Source organism: Choloepus didactylus, chromosome 17 (assembly GCF_015220235.1).
Source record: "Choloepus didactylus isolate mChoDid1 chromosome 17, mChoDid1.pri, whole genome shotgun sequence".
Taxonomy (NCBI): Eukaryota; Metazoa; Chordata; class Mammalia; order Pilosa; family Megalonychidae; genus Choloepus; species Choloepus didactylus.
The window spans coordinates 36,535,375-36,556,384 of record NC_051323.1 but is presented as its reverse complement, the minus strand read 5'-3'; the positions used below and the strand labels follow the sequence as shown (position 1 = coordinate 36,556,384).

General features: G+C 37.2%; 1 protein-coding gene across 11 annotated transcripts in view; it reads right to left on the bottom strand.

Annotated features, from left to right (window-relative positions):
* The window catches only part of CCDC88A (coiled-coil domain containing 88A), a 152,963-nt gene extending 132,446 nt beyond the window's left edge, over positions 1 to 20,517 (bottom strand). For 5 of the 11 annotated variants that reach the window (XM_037806584.1, XM_037806586.1, XM_037806587.1 and 2 more), the window contains exons 1-2: positions 19,564 to 20,382; positions 19,364 to 19,464 (exon numbers count right to left, since the gene is read on the bottom strand). In XM_037806584.1, coding sequence (XP_037662512.1) covers positions 19,364 to 19,464; positions 19,564 to 19,638 — 176 coding nt within the window. In that variant the 5' untranslated portion in view covers positions 19,639 to 20,382. Of the gene's footprint in view, positions 1 to 19,363; positions 19,465 to 19,563; positions 20,387 to 20,480 lie in introns of those variants that run through there. The other 6 variants (XM_037806580.1, XM_037806581.1, XM_037806582.1 and 3 more) reach the window with 5 other exon arrangements.
* Positions 20,518 to 21,010: the final 493 nt, after the last annotated feature.

Genomic DNA, 21,010 nt, shown 5'->3' with positions numbered 1-21,010 from the left:
TTCAAACTCTAGAGGAGGATATAGACTGGAAAAAGACCCTGAAAAGACCGAACTGAAGAAAGAGAAGAAACATCAGCAGGCAGATAAGTGAGGGAGTATCCACTCCGAAAGCTGCTGGGAGCGGGGTCCCCTTCCAGAGCCAAGCAGCAGACAAGCAGTGTGGGTGGGGTGGGTGAGTGGTTGAGTGTTCGCTCCGCAAAGCCACCAGGGACCCGGGAGACATACCACAGCCAAGCCGCAGAGAAGCAGGAGAGAGTGTTTGCCCCTCAAAGCTTCAGGGAAGCGGGGAGACTCCCAGAGTCAAGCCACAGACAAGCAGGTGAGTGTTCGCCCCAAAAGATGCTGGGGCTGCAGGGAGCCGATGCGTAGACAAGCACACTCACAGCCCAAAACTCCCATGCCAGAGACAGGCCATTGCAGAGTAGGCAGAGGACAGCAAAAGCGGGTAGCTCGCCACAACCCATGTAACCATCTTTGCAGCTGGCTGGGAGACACCCCTTCACAGCAGCAGGGCCGAAAGCCTCCTTAAGGTTATTCGGGATTCAGTGGGCTTGTGAAGGTGTCTACCCTTCCTTCTCGGGAGCCAGTGGTATACAAAGCATAGAGGCAGGGGTGCCACACAATAGTGCCAGGAACCCTCCCCCAATCCCAGGGACCCGTGGGCACCCCGCAGAGAGGGAATGCGGGGCATTTGAACTGGAGGGGTAGTTGCACAGGTCTGCAGCCACAGGGTACACCACCTGCAGCCCCGAGAAAGGCTAGGATCACTGTCCTGAAGTGGTCTCCCCACCAAACTGCATAGGGCATGCCCCCCCACTCACAGGGCTGGCGGTCCCCACTGCTCACGAAAAATGGGTGCACTGATAGGACTTCCACGTGGTTTAGACCCCCACTTAGTGCAAAGACAAAGTTGGGGAGAACTGACTTGAGGGTAAGAGGTGGCTCAGGAGTGCCATCTGCTGATAGCTCAGGGAGCATGCACTCCATCAAGCTATAGCTCTGTCAAATTATAGATAAGTGTTCAAATAAGTTTACATATCCTAACAGAATCTTATCAAGACAAAAAAAATGCCAAGAGGCCAAAAACAACAGAAAATTTTAAAGCACATAAAGAAACCAGAAGAAATGGATAACCCAAATGCCCAAATCAAAAAACCAGAGGGACAAAGAACTTGGAGCAATTAATCAAAGAAGTAATCACAAACACCAATACCATGGCTCAGGATATAAAGGACATCAAGGCTCTAGAAGAGCATAACGAAGAATTTGCATGAGTAAATAAAAAAAAACAGAGGAGCTTATGGAAATAAAGAAAACTGTTGATCAAATTTAAAAGATTCTGGAAACACATAGCAGCAGATTGTCAAATGCTGAAGAGAAGGAGCAAGTTCTAAAAGCAGCCAAGAGAGTAGCAATTCATCACATACAAGGAAAACAACATAAGACTAAGTAGTGACTACTCAGCAGCCACCATGGAGGCAAAAGGTAGTGGTATGACATATTTTAAAAAAAACAAGCAACCCACTTCTTAAATGGGCAGAAGACACGAACAGACATCTCTCCAAAGAAGACATACAAATGGCCAGAAAACACATGAAAAGATGCTCAATATCATTAGTCATTAGGGAAACGCAAATTGAAACCACAATGAGATATCATTTCACACCTGTTAGAATGGATGCTATTTAAAAAAGTGGAAAATAACAAGTAACAAATTTTATAATGTACTGTCTTTATCCTTGACACAGTGTTATTACCAAGCTTCTTTCTGTTCTTTAAAGATTGCTATTTTTAAAATAAAGCTTTGAAGTTTCTTTTTAAATGTTATGTCCAACATTCTTCACATATCTCAAATTTATTTAGTTGCCAGGAAGGCCTGTAGTCTCTTTTGCATAAAGCTGTTTTAAGAATTATCAAGTTTTCAGAATTAAGACTTTTGGTTTGCTCAAAATCTTTTTCAGTATCTTTGTAAAAAGAGTATAAGTTAATATAATTATAAGACTGCATTTATCAATTAAGAAAATTCTGAAGGTGAAAAGGAAATTAAGTTTTTAACAAACTAAGAATATTAGATGAAATTATTATATAAATCTGAAAAAAAATGAAACATGTACTTTATATATTCTAAAGTACTTCAAAATATTGAGGCAAAAGTATTTCAACCCCTAAAATTAAACTCTTATAGATAGTGTGATGAAAGTTTTCTGCATCCTTTTATAAAACTGTAGTGCTTTGCAGGCCTCTTTGTTATGATTACATGGATTTGATGGTACTTCTATGATCTGGTAGACTCATTAGGAAACCCAATAAAATAGTGGAGTTCTTTTGTATAACAGAGTAATACCTAGGGACTCAATGAGTCTCTGGTTTGTTTCTAGTCTATACTGTACCTATTTGAAAGTTATTTTAGTATGCAAACAGTACTGGAAATTTCCTATTGTTTCAGTATCATTGGGTATTACATCACAATCTATTATCATAAACTTTCTCGACTTGGAGACAAGGATAATTTCTAAGCACTCCAGACAAGGATCTAGAGAGCAATAAACTTTTAATTACAAGGCTTGGGTTTCCCATTTGATGCATGCTTAATCTGAGTTAGGGTCATACAGACACATGTTAGGATAATAGATAACAGGCCCTTTTATCCCAAGGATGTGATCTTCTTATATGAGAGGGACTGCCCTCTGGTGAAACAGCCTGAAAAGTCCCATTCTCTACCTCCATGAAAAAAATAGGTTAATATATATAGGCTTACTAAAAATTATACAAGCAAAAAAGATCAAGACAATCAGTAACCTCTAAAAAATTTTTTTTAAGAAAAGAAAATGTAATAATGGCATCCCACCTGGCTCTGCAGTGAACATTTGTATAATTATAATAATGTAGATACTGATTGCTGATTAAATTAACCTTGGGATCAATATATCAGGAGGACAGGGTAAGAAGAAATAGGGTGGAGGGACATAAAAAAGCTAAAATCTCAAAACAAATCAGGAAGTCAACAGATAATGTCTAAAAGGGATAAATCAAAAAATACCAGCATAGGCACAATATCATGGTATATGGGATTAAATAACAGAAGAAAATGCTTTAAAAAAATTAAAAGTTTTCAGTCTGGGGAACAGGACTGAGATGGAGGGAGGGATAGGGCAAAGGATTGCTGTTTTTCACCAAGAAACTTTTGATATTAACTAATCTTTTTAATCATGTAAAACAATTTTTAAAGAGGAAAAACACTCACCAAAATTTTTTATTCTGACAGCCTGTCAATTTTGTTTACACCTAGGGAAAAATATTAAGTAATTATGTCTGACTGTTGCTTAGCTGGAGCACATTTAATGAGGTTATGTATGCAGGATTCAATGCTAGCGATTCAAAGTCATAAGACATTTGTGAGACTGAGCATAAACATAAGAAAATAAAAAATAAAAAATTTCTTCTGTAAAAAGAATGCTTTCTATGTAAAGACAGAAAGCACTCCCATTCCTGTTTGTATTTTAAGGCTTATTTTTACTACAATAAAATTCACAGTATGGTTATTTAAACTAAATGGGTATAACATTTCTTTTAAAAAAAATTGTAGTCTAATAAATATTCTAATTCTGCCTTTCATTCATGTTTAGTACTTAAAAATGCTAAATAAAGATTAATTCAGAGGGAGACTAGAGGAAAGTGATCATAATTTCAGAGTACACAGAATCATAATTAGTGAAGTTTTATTAGGCTTTTTGAAAGCATACCTTTTTTTAAAAGAATATATTTTGGGAAAGGCCTTTTTCTAAAATAAAAGATGAGTTATTGAATGATACATATGTGACATATGAAATACAAGCAGGTACCTTTCTAATCATACATAGCTATTTGCAACACAATCTCAAATCAATCATATCCTTTTAAAAGATGAAAAATAAAAATGCCTTAGTGGCATATATCCAAGCAATATCGTTCAAATCTGTCCAGCCAGAAGTTAAATGCAACATGGCAGTAAAAGAAGGCCTCAAGCAATTTCACATTTAGAAATAACCTACAGATGACAAGCTGCACTAATTTCAATTAATATGATTCAAAGACAATAGTATTATCTACCACTGTAGGGAAAGAGATGAGGAAAAATTAGCAATGTTAGAACAATATTTAAGATTTGGTCCTTGTACGACCAAGGATTACGTCTTTACTTATACACTGTCTAATATCTAGAAGAAACAGAAATCTGATCGTTTTAATGGCTTTATGCTCTTCCACCCAGACTGCAAACCTGCTGTGTCCTCTTGTAGCATCTGTTCAGTATTGATGCTTAACAACCACATGTGCTCACGTTCCTTTATTATGCTACTCTAATTTAAAACTAGTTGAATACAGTTTTTTGCGGGTTTTTTTTGCTTTTTGAGACATTCTACCTGGTAACGTAACTATATAACGTTTGCATGTCAGTATGAAACATCTGAAATAACTAAGTGATTCACATATCTATTTTTAAAAGTATATATACCAAATGTTTGCTTTATGAAAATAAGTAAGTGGGTAAATTGGTTATGGGTTAGCCAAGTAGAAAGGCATTTCAGCCTTGAGTATAATCAGGGAAATAAGTGGCTTTAAAAAGTCTCCCTTCACCTTAATTCTTTTCCCTTCTCACAACTCAAAGTGCATAACAGTCAACAATAAAACCTAATGCCAATATATCTTTTATAAATCTACCAAATATTTTCATATATATTAACTAATTTTATCTTCACAATGACTGAATAATCATTCTTGGAGAGATATGTGACATAATTATCACAGAGACTGCAGACACAGCCCCCTTCATGTATCCATTGTCATTATTTAGGCAGATTAAGCTATCTCTTAAAAAGATGAACTATCTATGGTATTTTCTAGCTAACCTCATTTAAAACTACAAGTTTAAGCTAGCAATGCAGCATGATATTCACTGATTTAATAAACAAAACTAATGCTTTAATCTAAAAATTGTAAGTAGACAGAGAAATAATCAAAATCCAGTATTACACATACTTAATTTAAATTTTATCCACATTGAAAAAAAGGGATGAAGACCTACCTTTTATTTCTTGGAAAGGGATAGGCCTCCAACACAAGCCCTTCAAAAATTAGGCCAGCAGTTTTCTAAATTTTAGTTCTCAAGGATCCCTGTCCACTCTTAAAAATTACTGAGAATCCTAAAGACCTTTCGTTTATGTGGGTTATTTCTAGCTATATTTACTATATCTAGAAATTAAAATTGAAAAATTTTAAAGATACCTATTAATTATCTAAAAATAACAAATGCATTGCATGTTAACATAAAAAGCATTTTTATGATTAATAACTACACTTTCCAAAACTGAAAAAATTTACTGAGAAAGGACATTCTTTTACAGTTTTACAAAACTCCTTAATGTCTGGCTTAATAGAAGCCAGCTGGGTTCTTAATTCTGCTTCTGTTTTCAATGTATTGTGATACATTATTTTGGTTGAGGTGTATGAAGAAAATCTAGCCTCACATAAATACATAATTAGAAAAAAGGAAGAGTATTTAATAACCTTTTCAGATAATTCTTTATGATCTTCTTTGATACTACCAAAATTCAGTAAGTGGGAAAATCTTAAAGATTTATTACAATCTGGAAGCTTATCAATGAACTTTTCTTACTCTGTTATACATTAAGTCCACTGTCCATCTATTTAGCATGTTGAATGGCTCTTTTACATATGCATGATTTTTTAACAGCATATATCGGTCATTGAGTTACACAGACCTTACAAACGCTGGCATATTTTATTATTCCACATCAAAAAAAAAAAGGTCATGTTCATTAATCTCACCTCTAATCTCATCAGAAAATTCTTTAAATACTGAGAAGCTGTTAAGCTCATGTTAGCAGATACAAGTTTTCTATAATTCTAATTTTTGTTTGGAGGCTTAAATTTTAACATTGACAACACTACCAATTGTTTCCTTGAAATGACAGACTCACTTTGTTCATTTTCAAGAAAATATCTGCCTAATATTCAAGTCTGAATAACCACAGTTTGACTGTCAGTAATTCTTCCAAATGAAAATAGTGTTCCACAAAATAAATGCCAGCAGTTTCATCAAGATTTGTTTTTGCACTATCAGTAAGTAAACAACAAAGGAAAAAAAAATAAATGACATCTTAGTATTACTGTGAAAATAATTCTGTCCTCGCAAACACCACCCTTCCAAAGGGTCTCTGGGGACCACCCGCCCACCCCCCCAGGGGTCTACTGATCTCACTTGGAGAGCCACTGAATTAAACAAATCAATTTCTTTTCTTGATATGGAGACCTGAGGACCTGACATTATAGTAATCAGTGTTTTCATAACAGACCCTCCATATATATGGTGGTCAACCACAATGCCAGTGACTAAAATAAGGACTGCTTATAGCCCCAAGAGGTATCAAAGATCTGTGATGCAATCTTTATTGTTTTACAACCTTAAGATAGGGTCAACAGACCTTTATTTTAATTAGTTTTAATCGGTATTCTAGGGCAGTATTTGCTCCAGATTCAGTCAGTTCTAGTGACTCAAGAAATCCCAAGTTGGGCTGATGTGTAATTTCCTTTTTTCAGCAACAGACTTAACTACTATGGCTTTTGCTTTTGTGCTATCAGTTCAATCGAGCACGGATTCTTAACCTGAAGTCAAATACTCAATAAATGCTAGACCTAAAAAAATATTTTTAATATCAACCATTGAACCAAATTTCTCCATTGTAGAAATAAAAAAAATTTTTAATCTCTGGAGAACTATGCAAATAAAACCAGGATTTTCTTCCAGAGTAAATTCAACAACAGATTATGGCCTTCAAAATAACGTATAAAACAAAATAATTATATGAATATTGTTAGATAACAAAAAAATTTTTGAGGACAGCACTGTCTTAACACTGAAATACTGCTTTGAGCCCTTCCTTTTAGCACAAACTTTGAGCCCTCACCAGGAACAGAAATATGAAACAAAAATTGCTAAATTTTGTTTAGTAGTGTCTTAGTTTGCCAGGCTGCTATGACAAATCCCACAATGGACTGGCTTAACAACAGGAATTTATTGGCTCATAGTCTTAGAGGATAGAGGCTTGTCTACTCCCAATGTCGGTGGCATTCTAGTTGGTCAGCAATCTTTAGTTCCTTGGCTTCCCCATCACATGGTAATTCTCTCCTTTGCCTTTCGGGTTCCCATTGACTTTCAGCTTCTCCTTGTGGCCTTTTCTGATTCTGGCTTCCTGTTTCCTTCTCTTTATAAAGGCTCCAGTTATCCAGATTAAGATCCAAACTCATTCAGTTGGGCCACAACTTAATTTAAAATATCATCTTCAAGAGATTCTATTTTTAATGGGTTCATATCCATAGGAATACAGTTTAAGATTAAGAACATATCTAATTTGGGGTATATAATTCAATCCACCACAATCAGTTAAAATGAAACTTAATTTCCGAGAATTTTAAATCTTCCAAATATATATCCTATACATACATAGACATGAAAGTATTCCAATAGCCAAAAAAAAAATGTTATAACACATCTTCAACAGTATTTCACGAAATAAATTTGAAAGTGAAATATGCACTTTTTAACACTAAGAATTTAAAGATCACAAATACAAAGCTATTAAATTTTTCATGCAAATTTAAATATCCACACCTCACATTTTCCCTACAAATACATATTTTTAAATTATCTGCTCAGCTTTAACCTTGGCATTATCTCTCATTCTTGCATGTCCTTCTCAACTGTATCTAGAGTTCTATCAATTATTTTGCAATATTTTTCAAATTTGCTCACCACCACAAGCTTAAATGATATCCATCACTACCCACCTATCTTCCTTACTTGTCCCTGCCTGTTCCCTACTTTTGCTTCAAGCACTACTACAATGTAAGGTCCATAAGGACAGGGGTTTCATTCAATGATGTATTCTCAGAATTTACAATAGTGAACATAGTATATGCTCAATAGATAGTGGATGAACAAATGAATTCCATACTCTATTCTGCAAAAAATTGTCCAAGTGATTCCCAAAATAATACTTTAAATCCCCTCATAAACAATTTAAATTTTGTCTCCAATGTCTGTCATATGCAGTCTAAATTATACTAGTTAATTTTCAAGTTGCACGTAATCTGGCCTACTCTGCCTAGGCTACTTTATATTCCACTATTCCTTTATTTGGATCCTCTACTAAGGTTAATTGTTTTAGTTTCCTAGGCTGCTCAAGCAAATACTATGAAATGGGTTGGCTTAAACAATGGGAATTTGTTAGCCTATGGTTCTGAGGCTAAAAGAAAGTCTGAATCAAGACACCACCAAGGTGATGCTTTCTCCCCGATGACTGTGGCATTCTAGGGTTGGCTGCCATCAATCCTTGGCTCCTCTTGACATGCCAAGGTGCATGGCAGTGTCTCCTGGTCTCCCCCTTTTCTTCCAGGTTCTGCTTTTGTAGCTTCTTGCTTTCTGTGGATTTCTCTCTCTGTCTGAGTTTCATTCTGCTGATAACAGACTCCAGTATTAGGATTAAGACTCATCCTGATTGAAGTGGGTCTTAACTTTAACTAAGTAGTCTCAAAAGGTCTTACTTACAATGGGCTCATACCCACAGGAACAGATTAAATTTAAGTTCATGTTTTTCTAAGCTGTACAAACAGCTTCAAACTACCACAGATAGTCTCCTTACCCCTCCCACATTACATATACACTGTGCTTTTTTCCCAAACTGCTTCTCTATCCTGAAATAACCTCTCATCATCTATGGCTACCCAAGTCTAACCATCCTTCAAGGGATAAATCAAGTCTAATTTTTTTCACATATAAGTTTAGGTTTCTGAGATTATCCATACCACACACTTAAGAGTCTCTAGTACGTCTTATCTCCCACCCACATCTACTAATCAAAGCCTCAACTCTGAATAAACCCCATGGATCTTTCTGTTAGCTTTTGAGTAGCTAAGCATTAGTGGATAAATTACCCAACCGTGCTAACTGGCTACACCACAAATGTGTGGTTTCCAAATCTCAAATAAGCCATCAACCCTGCGTGACAATACTTGTATTCATCTTTAACTGACTCTCTTTGTCATTTCTTCCCAGCAATCTTGGGAAATTTTTCCAATTTTGTCAAATCTTCCAGCCTTGTAAATGTTGCTGTTTCCTAAGATCTGTCACCGATCTTCTGTATTTTTTCTGATGCCCATGTCCTTAACTTCTATTTCAAACGTAAAAGCTAATTCCCTACCTCTATCTCTTCTCTAGACCTTTCTCGAGTTCAGACCTGTCCGTAAGACATCTTCCAACGTCTGCCCAACATTCCAAATTGAACTCATATCTTAATTTCTACATTTCCCATCCCTTAATCTTTCATCCATCTGTTATGTCCTACTGATTATAAAGGCACTGTCATCTACTCTTTGCCCAAGTAAAAAGCTTGGTAGCTACCCAGACTCATGTTTCACCCATCTTCCATATCAAGTTGGTAACCAAGTCAATTCACAATTGAAAGATCTTTTTTAAATAAACTAAGACTAGTTTCCTAAAGCTACTTTCTCAAACTGGGTTCATGGACTCCTAAAATGTCTACAGACATACTGCCAGACGTCCTTGATAATTTTGTTTCTTTAAAAGGTGTCATTACCTCACTTATGTGAAAAGCAGAATAGGATTACTATGGGAAATCACAGAAGGAACTTAAACTGATACCATTTGCATTTCAATTGTAAATTATCACCACAAGAGAATTCTGTCATTACTACCTCTGCAGAAAAATTTAGACTATTGAAATGAAAAAATTCCTAAAATACTCAAAAGACCTCCCAAGAGTATCTGTGGACAAAGTTTGAGAAACACTACTTTACAGGCAAAAATTCAACAGCCTTAGTATGGTATCCAAGGCCTTACATGATCTGCTCCCTTTACCACCCCAACCTCTTCAAACTCATTTCCCATGTGCAACAAGCATATAATCAATGCTTTAGACACTGATTATACCCCGCAGTTCCGATTCCACCATTTTTACTCACACCTCGTGTTTTATCCATGTTTTTTTTTTTTTTACTTAGAATGTCCTTCCTCACACACCTCCACCATTTTATGACTCCTAATTACTTCTAGTCAACTTTCATGTTCCAGGTCAAATGTTACCTCCTCTAAGAAGACCTTCTTTCATGTAAATAATCATTTTCTTCTTTTTGCCAACACTGTATCAAGAACATAATTCCACTATACATCACAAATGTCACATTTATCACATTGTAATTCGTGTACATGCTTGTTCCCCTGATTTGGCATACAATGAGTACTCAGAAACTATTCACAGAATGAACTTATCTTTGAATGAACCATCTCTCATCCCTCTCACTAAGGGGATCCAGGCAAGAGAGGTCTCTGCCTTCAGGCCCACTCTGGCTCTCTTCAGGCCATGCCACTCCTCACTGGACAAGGAGTCAACATAAACAAGAGGACATGCCTACATCCCTCCCTTCTAGACAACAATCCAAGTACCTGGGACTCTGGGATTTCTTGCCCAAACACCCTAATCCAATTTCAGGGCCTGCACAGGCCCTTCCCCACCAGCTCTGTCCTCCTGAGAATGGACTGCGGTACAGGAGTGTACATCGTTGGGCCAAGGAACAGCTGTTTGGGGGAGGGAGCACCAGAGCTTGGACCTTGGGCATAAATGCTGGGATGTCCACAGACAGAGCCAAGGATTGGAAGAGACAATTGGACTCTACCGGACTCTACCACATTCTGGGGTGAAACTGTGAATTAATTCATCCTAAATTCCACAAATTCTAAATTTGAACCTTTCCTTTGAAGTCATTATGAAGATATATTTATCAAGATAAAAGGCCAGAATGTATTAACAATTTGTTAGTCTAGTTTATAACTTTTACATATTTAGGCCTACTATGGTAAATAAATGCTTGCCAGGACCCCACAAATGTTAGGGGCAAGACTCCTCCCATTCAGAATAAAGTTGATGAATTTCATAAACCTAGTTTTATTAATTACTGAACTAGCAAAATAGGGCTAAGACAGCATAGTAATAAAATCAGGAATAAAGAGAATTTTATAGTTATTTTTCAATTTCAATAACTGGTTAAATAATACATTAAGTGACAGATCTAGGATTTAACTTTCAAGTCCATGTTTTTTTTCCTCCATACCACTGTCTCCTGAAAAGTAGCTAGTTTACTAATGACTAAATTGAATATGAGACAGATTTAACATTAAGTAAAATCTCAATTATCATTTCAAAATATTGAAACTTTTATGCCTCAAGTCGTACCAAGTCTATTTCATAGATCTCAAAGAAAGTCAACTGGTGTCCTCTGAAGGAGTATAATGAGGATTTGGTCTTCCTTTCCAACTTATAAGGACTAAAGTTTCCCATAATTGATACAGATTATAGAAAGAAATTTCAGTTCAAAAGTTTAAAAAACACTGTTATTTGCAGAAACCTGTTCATCTACTCTTTTCTAGGTTCCCATTTCTTTTTATAGTTTAAATGGATCTGAATCATCCTGAAAATTAATCATGGTGAACTGTTCTTGAAGACAACAGTCCAATGTGAAGCTGTGGACAAAAATCTCAACATGATGGACATCATCAGGAAAATTACTGGAAACCAAACTGACAGCACTGTTTATTTCTAATACCATACAAAACCACTTACCATGACGTGAAGTTCTTACTACCTCACTTTAAGGGAGACATAACATAGGTAAGGAAAATATTCTGTTAAGTTAATTAAAACAAATAAGGGGACAGAGAACAAAAGAAAAGGAGAAAAGAAAGTAAGACAAACTAAAAGCAAAACTAAACTCTACAATACTAAAAGTAGAGGGCTGTAGTAATTAATTATGGAACAGCTTCATTCATTCCTTTACCATTTACTAAAAATTTACCACATGCCAGGTACTATGTTAGATGCTAGAGATGTATTAAGACAAAATCCCTAGCCTCTAAAAGCTAACAATCTAGTAGGGTGGCACTTTAACAATTTGGTAAAGGTGCTATGTGATCCTGGAGGAGCGAGCAAGTAACTCTACCAACATACTTCACAGGGTGTTGAAAGATGAGTAGGAATTTGTTAAGCAAAGAAAAGGAGGAAGGGCAGTCTATGGGAAAATGCTTATGATAATAATAGGAATAAAAATTATAAGCATATGAAAAGCTAACATGTATTAAATACTTAATATATGCTAGGCATTGTGCACAAATTATCCTATTTGATTTTCATAATAACCCTGCAATTCTCTTTTTATCCCTGGTTTAGAAGTGAGGAAATTGAGAGGTTACAACCAGCAATGGGGATACAGTGGTCAACAAAACAGAAAGATACTGTCCCTGCCTTAGTAGAAATAATGTCTAATCTTAGCATCTCCCCCAACCTCCTCCAATGGAAGGAAACATTAAGCCTCCCATTTTACAGATGGAGGAACTGAGATTTGGAGTAAATTGCTAATTGTTTAAGGTCACACAATTAGTAAGCAGACAGTTAGAACCAAACCCACTGTCTGTCTGACTCAAAGGCCAAATTCATTTCACTTTACTCCATAGCCTTTCATTCATTCATTGATTCATCAGAAGTATATCAAGAATTTAACTGCGTGTCAAGCATTATGTTAAGAAGACAGAGATGAAAGATATAGTTCCTGGCTTCAAGAAAGTTACAAACTAGTTAGTAGGGACAATAAAACTAAGAACTGAAATACAGTGAGATAAATGCTATCACCAAAGTATATATATGGTCCTACAGAAGCACAATGAAGAGTACTTAGTCTAGGATGAACCAGGGAATGACAGAGGAGCAATTTTTAAGGGTAGTAGGAGTCAGTAAAGCAAAGCAATATACCAAGAGTTGGGAATATATTCCAGGGAAGGAAGAAGTACAGAGAAATACAGAGACACATGAGAACACAGCATGTCTTAGGAACTACACGTTTGCTCAATCTTAGGCTATGCATTAAGGAATGGTACCATGCAAAGATGAAGTCAGAGAAGCTGGCAGCAGTCAGATCACACAGGGGTCTGGCTCTTTAAGCAATGTGTTCACTCCAACAGCAGTGGAAAGCTCCAGAAACATTTTAAAGAAGAGTGACATGATATAACCTGTGTTTCAGAAAGTTTCATATGCCCACAGATGGGAAGACAATTTGAAAGAAGGCAAGCCCATAGGTAAGACCAGTCTGGGGATAACGCATTAAAACAAGAGTCAGGAAAGCATCTAAGAAATATTTAGGAGGTAAATAAACAGAACTTAATAGTAAATTAGTGCAGGGGTTTGTGTATATTATGTCCCCCAGAAAAACCCATATTCTTTAATGCAATCTCGAGGGGGTAGATTGATTAATCTTTTTGATTAGGGTGTGACATCTTGACTGACTGTTTCCATGGAGATTTGACCCCCATCCCCCATTCAGGGTAGGTCTTTAAAGGGATCTCACACAGGTAGAACAAAGAGGAAAAACACCCCAGGACATGCTAAGCCAAGACCCAGATGCGTGCTGACACTTAGAGATGCTTGGAGAACGTCATTTTGAAATGCAACCTGGGAGTAAAGGAACAGCAGCCAGCCACATGCCTTCCCAGCTAACAGAGGTTTTCCGGATGCCAACGGCCATTCTTCTGTGAAGGTATCTTCTTGATGATGCCTTAGTTTAGGTACTTTTATGGCCTTAGAACAGTAAATTTGTAACTTAATAAATCCCTTATAAAAGCCAATCCATTTCCAGTATTTTGCATAACAGCATTAGCAAACTGGAACAGTTAGTAACTCTGACTACATTGTGTGTGTTTTTTTAAAGACGCAATAAACAAAAACAAAACAAAACTGCAAGACCAAATGAGGAAAGCTGAGAGTAAACATATCAAAATTCAGAGTCAAAGCCATAATTGATAAGAAAGCCTATATATTCTAGGTCATTTTAGAGTCATTTTGGAGTTAGGACAATCGACTTTTGAAATCTTCAGCACTGACAGATAAAGGAACATTTCTCACTCAACTTCCTCTATTAGATAAATGGCTTCTTTGGGTGAATTTTCAGGAACCACTTAAACAGAAGTTAGATGATCATGTGTCAAGGGTTTAATTAAAAATTAAGAAGGATTTTCATAGTAGAACTCGAGATTCTAAAAGAAGAAAGCCATAACAAGTACATCACAATTACCAACTAATCCAAGCACAGATTTCTATAGCATCTAGTGAGTTTGAATTATAGAGAGTAATTCCAAATATTATTCGCATACTATTAACAATTATCTCAGTATTTAAAATACTAACATCAATATTTCTAAATTACTTTAGGTGACACGAATAGCACACTTTTTAAACATCTGGATTATGAAATTAACTGCAATGCCACAAATTCCTTAAAAACCCACAGTAAGTATTATTTTGGTTTCAGAATTGAATGACAACTCAAACAGGAAAATGATTATTTCTACTTCACTGTCACCAAATCCTGTATCTGACAATTGCACTGAGGAAAAAAGATTTCATTTGCTTGAAGTAGGAAAATGCCCTGCAGCATGCAGAAGAGCTGGCCCACCATTCCAGATCTCTAAATAGCTTCCCCCTCCCATTAGTTAAAAAGGACTGTTGCCATGTCACAAGCCCTTAAAGAGATTCTTTGATTCAAGGAGCTACTTAAAGAAATCTGGGATTCATCTCTGAATTCAGTGAATCTGAAGTCAGAAACAGACTCAGATATTATAAAGCAGAGTCAGTAAACAGTGTCATGAAGAAGTCCAGCTCTTTACTTTCAGATTCTGGTCCAAAATACAATACAGTCACCAAATTAATCAATATTCTTAATAAATATTGCAGATGAAAAAAATTCTATAATAAAGCTCCTATGAAAAAATTCTGTGTCTTATCTGAAAGCAGTAATATAAGACCAGCAGGGCAAAAAATGTAATTAAAAGTATATAAACAGATTTTCACTTCTGGCCATAAGGGAATAATCAGGGTCCTCCTGCATGAAACAACTGGGGAAAAAAAGGCATTATCTGAATGTTTTTCAAGACATTGGCCATCAGGCAACAAAGGACAGTAAAAGATGAAACAAACAAGGTGAGCCTTACAATGATATGTGGCAAATGGAAACAAACAAGGTGAGCCTTACAATTACCCCAGCTTACTGGCTTGAGTTTCCAGGCCACAGAACAGTGAGGGCAAACCCAGTAGAGTACAGTGGTGTCCCTGAGTTGAAGAGGCAGAACTAAGTGGGAGGTGGTTAGAGTATGCAAGGCAGAGTACCGGCAAGCAGAGAGCTACACAGAGAGAAAGATCCAGAGATCTGCAGATGGTATCCCTCAGGTATTCATCTGAGTACTTATCAGTATACAAGAGTGAGAAAACTACCCAAGGACTGAGAAAGAACCACCAAAAAGGATTAGAGGGAAAAGCACTCAGAGCTTACCAGGGCCGGGAACAGTTCCTATTCCCATCTGCCAGAGTACTCAGAAGGGTTTTGCCTCAATAGCAGGACAAAATTAGTTCCAAATTAAATACTGCCCTAGTACTGCCTAACAAAAATTAAAAGAACCAAAAAGCTCAAAGTGTCTCCAAGTAATTTAACTGCATCCTAGAAAAAAGCTCAAGAATATTTACAGGAATATAAAAATATCCAGGACCCAACAACATAAAACTTCAAATGTCTGGCATCCAATCAAAAATTACCACGCATGGACAACTCGGCAGTTGAACTCACTGCCCATCCCCTTATGTGGGATATGACACCCAGGGGTGTAAATCTCCCTGACAATGTGGGATATGACTCCTGAGGATGAATCTGGACCCAGCATCGTGGGATTGAGAACAACTTCTTGACCAAAAGGGGGATGCAAAATGAAATGAAATAAAGTTTCAGCAGCTGAGAGATTCCAAATGGAGTCAAGAGGTTACTTATGTGCTGTATAGATAACCCCTTTTAAGTTTTAATGCATTGGAATAGCTAGAAGTAAATACCTGAAACTATCAAACTGCAACCCAGTAGCCTTGACTCTTGAAGGTGATTTTATAGCAATGTAGCTTACAAGGGGTGACAGTGTGATTGTGAAAGCCTTGCAGATCACACTCTCTTTATCCAGTGTATGGATGGATGAGTAGAAAAATGGAGACAAAAAACTAAATGAAAAATGAGGGGGGGGGGTGAGTTGGGTGTTCTTTTTTACTTTTATTTTTTTATTCTTATTTTCACTTTTTGTGGTATATGGAAAATGTTCAAAAATAGATTGGGGTGATAAATGCACAACTATATGATGGTACTGTGAACAACTGATAGTACACTTTGGATGATTATACAGTATGTGAATGTATCTCAATAAAATTGAATTTAAAAATGTACATGGGCTAAAATAAAGTGAAAAAATTTTAAGAAAGAATAAAGAGTAGAAAAGAGTTTCAAACTGAGAAACAGACTTGAACCAAGAAGCCCTTTAAAAATCCAACATTATATGATTCTTGAAAGACCATTTGTATCTACAAAGTCTGCTAAGTTTGCAAGTTATAACTTTCATATTCTAATAAAAAGTATTTTCAAACTCAGAAAAAAAAAATTACCAGGCATGCAAAGCAGGAAAACACAATCCATAATGAGAAGAAAAATCAATCAATTTAAACCAACCCAGAAATGACACAGATGATAGAATTCACAGACAAGGACATTAAACCAATGACAATTGTATTTCAGATGTTCAAGAAGCAAAAGGAAAAATGGAGCATGGAAGACATAAAAAAGACAAAATTTCTAGAGATGAAACTATAATCTCTGAAACAAAAAAATAGGTTGGATGGGATAACAATGATAGATTAAACATTGGAGAAGAAAAAAATGAATGAACGTTAAGATATGGTAAGAGACTGTGAAGATACATAATAGACTATCTAAAATGAAAGAGAGAAAAAAGATTGAAAAACTTTGACTGGAGCATCACTGAGCTTTAAGACAACATCAAGCAGCCTGGTGGAGTTCCCAAAGAGTGAAAGGGGCCAAAAAATATTTGAAGAAATAATGGCCAAAAAAATTACAAATTTGATGAAATGTACAAACTCACAGATCTAAGAAGCTCAACAATCTCCAAGCACAAGATACATGAAGAAAAATATATCAACAACTTCATTTAAAAAGGATTCCCATTTACATGTTCCATAACCAAATGTAATCTAGAGTACAGATTTCCAACTGATACTTCAACAGAGTACATGAAATCAAACATCATTTGAGTAAAGTCCTTCACAAAAATTTCTAATGGCTTAAAAATTAACAAAACAACTTTTAAAACAATGTATTTAAAAAAATAATTCATTCAAAAAAATAATTCATTCAATTTGTGTTGACCTTATTTTAGAAAATTATTCACACACTCAGAAGTAGAAATGTACTTCTTCCTGTTTTTCTTAATTTTTTCCCCCTTTAATTTATATAGGTCATTCAGAGCAGAATTAGGACACTGAAAAAACTTTTAAAGAAACTGAGAGGTAGAACTGAAAACATGGAAGCAGATTTGAGGTTTGGAAAGTGCTACTGCTCCCAAAAAAACAACCCAGCAACTACTGTTATTTACAAAATATACATAAATGTACTAAAAGTGGAAACAGTCTAAAGTGTCTGTTTTTAGAACCACAGCTAATTATTCAGGACTCAAAAAAATCTAAATATATTTTGAAAAAAGAACCATTCAAATAAAAACCATTAAAGTGGAAAACTAAAGTAATACATTTTCCTATTTTTGTGAGCACCTCTATTTTTTAGAGTTCTTGCACACATCTTCAAAATTTGGGGTTTAAAAACAGGCAAGTGAAGAGAAATAGAGGAACAAGTTCCAAGTATCTACTGTAGACGCTACCCCTCCCATCATGTGTTTTCCCTAAAACAGGTCAGTTTAATTATTCTACCATTTTGTTTAGGAAATAGTGAGAGAGTTCAAAGACACAAAAATAGTTCCATGGGAAAGTGGCCAAAAATATTTACTATCTCTAGAAAGAATTAATTTCTACATTCCTGTTTTTTTCCTTAAGGGGGAAAAATTTATATAACCATTTAAATAATATATACATTTCTTCAGATTTACTTATATAAATAAAATCCTTTGAAATTATACAGTAGTATATTATGTCCATGTAGAAACAACACATACATGAAAAACAACACACAAATCTCTTTGGGCACACAGAAATTATCACTGAAATAGTTATTTATAGATTTGACTTCTGCTCTCTATTAAACAGAAAAAAATCTAATCAGAAAATATTTTCCAATAAAATACAGAATTGAAATTATATACATAACATATTAGAGCTAAACAGCATACTTATTCTCTGGTAACAAATATTTACTAACAATGCACTAATCACTCACATTTATAAAAGATAAGAATGTCTTGAAATCAAAAGTACCAAACAACTCATAATCGGATTCTATTCAAGAGAAATAAGGTTAAATACACACTATTTCCAGCATCACTGTAATATTCAGAGTTTGATAACCTATAATTGAAGTATTCAGAATTCTTGTGTGTTACAATACCTATAATGATAAAAATGGAGCTTTTATTTCACTGATCCAGTTATCCATATTTCAAAATTAGATTCCCATCTCAGAAACACTTGCCTACTTAATGCAAACCCAATGTTATAAACACAAAAGACAGATTTGCTTACAAAATATCATCTGTCATCAAGACTTCAGTTACCTGCATTTCAAAACCTCTAAGAATATCTTAAAATGACCCCCCAAAATTAAGCACTCTAATAACTAACACAATAAATTAACCAGCCTAGTTTTTGCAGGCATTTAAATTACTTGCTATAGCAACCGCCCTCCTCACCAATCAGAGGTATTGTTTAAAATTCTCTCTCATGAAATCTATTATTTCACTAGTTTCAAATCTGAGCCATTTATTTTTAGACACAAAGGTTAATAAACATTTCTGCATCAAATTCACATAACTTTACAATAAAGACTTTCTTCTTTAGGAAACTAGATACCCTCCTTCACGCTCTCTCTCTCTCTCTCTCTTTTTTTTTTTTACCAAATCATCAAAAAGGACACAATCTGGTTTGGATTTCATCACTGTAGACAATAAATGACAATAGATGGTTCACAGAATGAAAAATTAAAATTTCACAATTTTAACAGGTATAATTACTGGGTTGTGATAAATAGGCTGGGCATGTAAGAGTATCATGTTTTTCAAGGTCCAATTCTTGAACCACCTGGACTTCTCTAGCACCCCCCCCGCCCGCCCCCCAAAAACGTTTAAAACATAGTCTCTAGGCTGTTTTTTCTTTCTTTACGAATAAAACTTATCTGGACATGAATATTTAAAAGCACTTACATTTGCAGCATGACCTGGTTCAAGAATACCCCATCCACCAAAGCTACATATTCATCCAGGTTGGTCCCATTTCCTGCAGCCAGAGGTCCAAACGTTTTAACCTAGAACACAGAGATCATCATCTCGACACGAACGCCCACCTCCATCTCTGCGGCCACAAATAATGCAGCAACACATAGAATAAAGGACATGCCACTTACCCAAGTGACCAAGGGGCTGGTCATAAACTGCTCCAGAAGGGGAGTAAAAATTTCGTTCTCCATTTTACAGGTCATGTATTTGAAATAAGGAACTACCACAAAAATGCACTTAGGGTATTAGTCACCAAACGTTGAAGAAGTAAGTAGAAATCAATGGAAGTCCATTTCCGCATGGGAGGGAAAACCCATCGTGGAGGCGGTAAAACTCTCCCTCCTCAAAACACAACCCAGAGGGAAACGAGCCGAAATCTCGAGAAGTGGCTTCGACAGCCACCACGAGCGGCAGCCTGCGCTGGAAATGTCTGTACCGGGCGAGGAGGGGCAGAGAAAAGGCATCTGGAGAACGAGCAAGGGAAAGGGGGCTGGAGTAGCAAGACAAAAAGCCCGTCAAGGTTGCCCAGCTCCTGTAGAACCCAGACTAGCAAAACTGCCCTTAGTGAATTAACACCAACGTGGGCTAAATGAAAGACCACGTTAGACACCACGTTAAAGATCCCAAGTGGCCGCCAGGCTCGACCTCCGCGTTGCACTCAACACGTTCCACCCACCAGTGGGCATGGAGCCGTTTCGACCCGCGGAGCCTCCCTGGCCGCAGCCCCTCACCACCGACCGGCAGGGCTCGCCCCTTCCCCCCGGGCAGACACCATCCCGCCGCCGCACTCCCGCCGACCCCAAGCCTCGCCTTCAGCCCCCTTGCCCTCCCGGGGGCTTGGGGGCTTGAATGTAAGTCCCTAACTGCCCAGCTTCCTGAGCCTCGCCAGCCTTTTCAATCCGCTCTGGGATGCGCTGGCACAAAAACTCCGCCGCGCTCCAGCCTCCTCCTCCGCCCACTCTGGAGGAGCCGGAGTAACGGCCACAGAACCGCAGTGCCGCATCACACCCCACCCCTCGCTTTCCAATCAGTGCCGTGAGCCCACCGTCAAAGGGTGCTCGTTGGATCCCTCCGCGCTGATATCCTTCCGCCGACTCCCCGCCCCTCCCACGCCGCTGCCTCTGGATTGTGGGAGAAGAAAACCGCTGCATGGGCGCGCTCCCAAGCGGGCGCGCCCCCCGGCTGGCCCCGCCACCGCCCTAATCCCGGCGGCGGGCGCGGGTGCGCGCGCGCTGCAGCTGCTGCGGTGGCTGACGCCTCGCTCGCGCCCAGGACGGTTGCCAGGGCCTGGGGGGCGGGGTGAGGGAAGGCAGAGGAAGGGGTCTGTCTGCTGGCTGGCTCATGCCTAATTATGGTTTATTTCCTCTCTGAGTGCTTTCTTTGATGTGTGAAGGAAAGGGAACGAAATCCTCTTTTTAAGTATTAGGTTTGCAGACAGCCTTTCTCGGACCGTTTGATTTGATCTGTTAAGCGTGTTTTTCCAGCAAAATGGAATAGCAGAGCTCCTCATTGCAGCAAATGGTAAAAGAACTTGAGCCACAAACTTGGTTCGCTTTTTTCCCCCCTCTTTGTTTT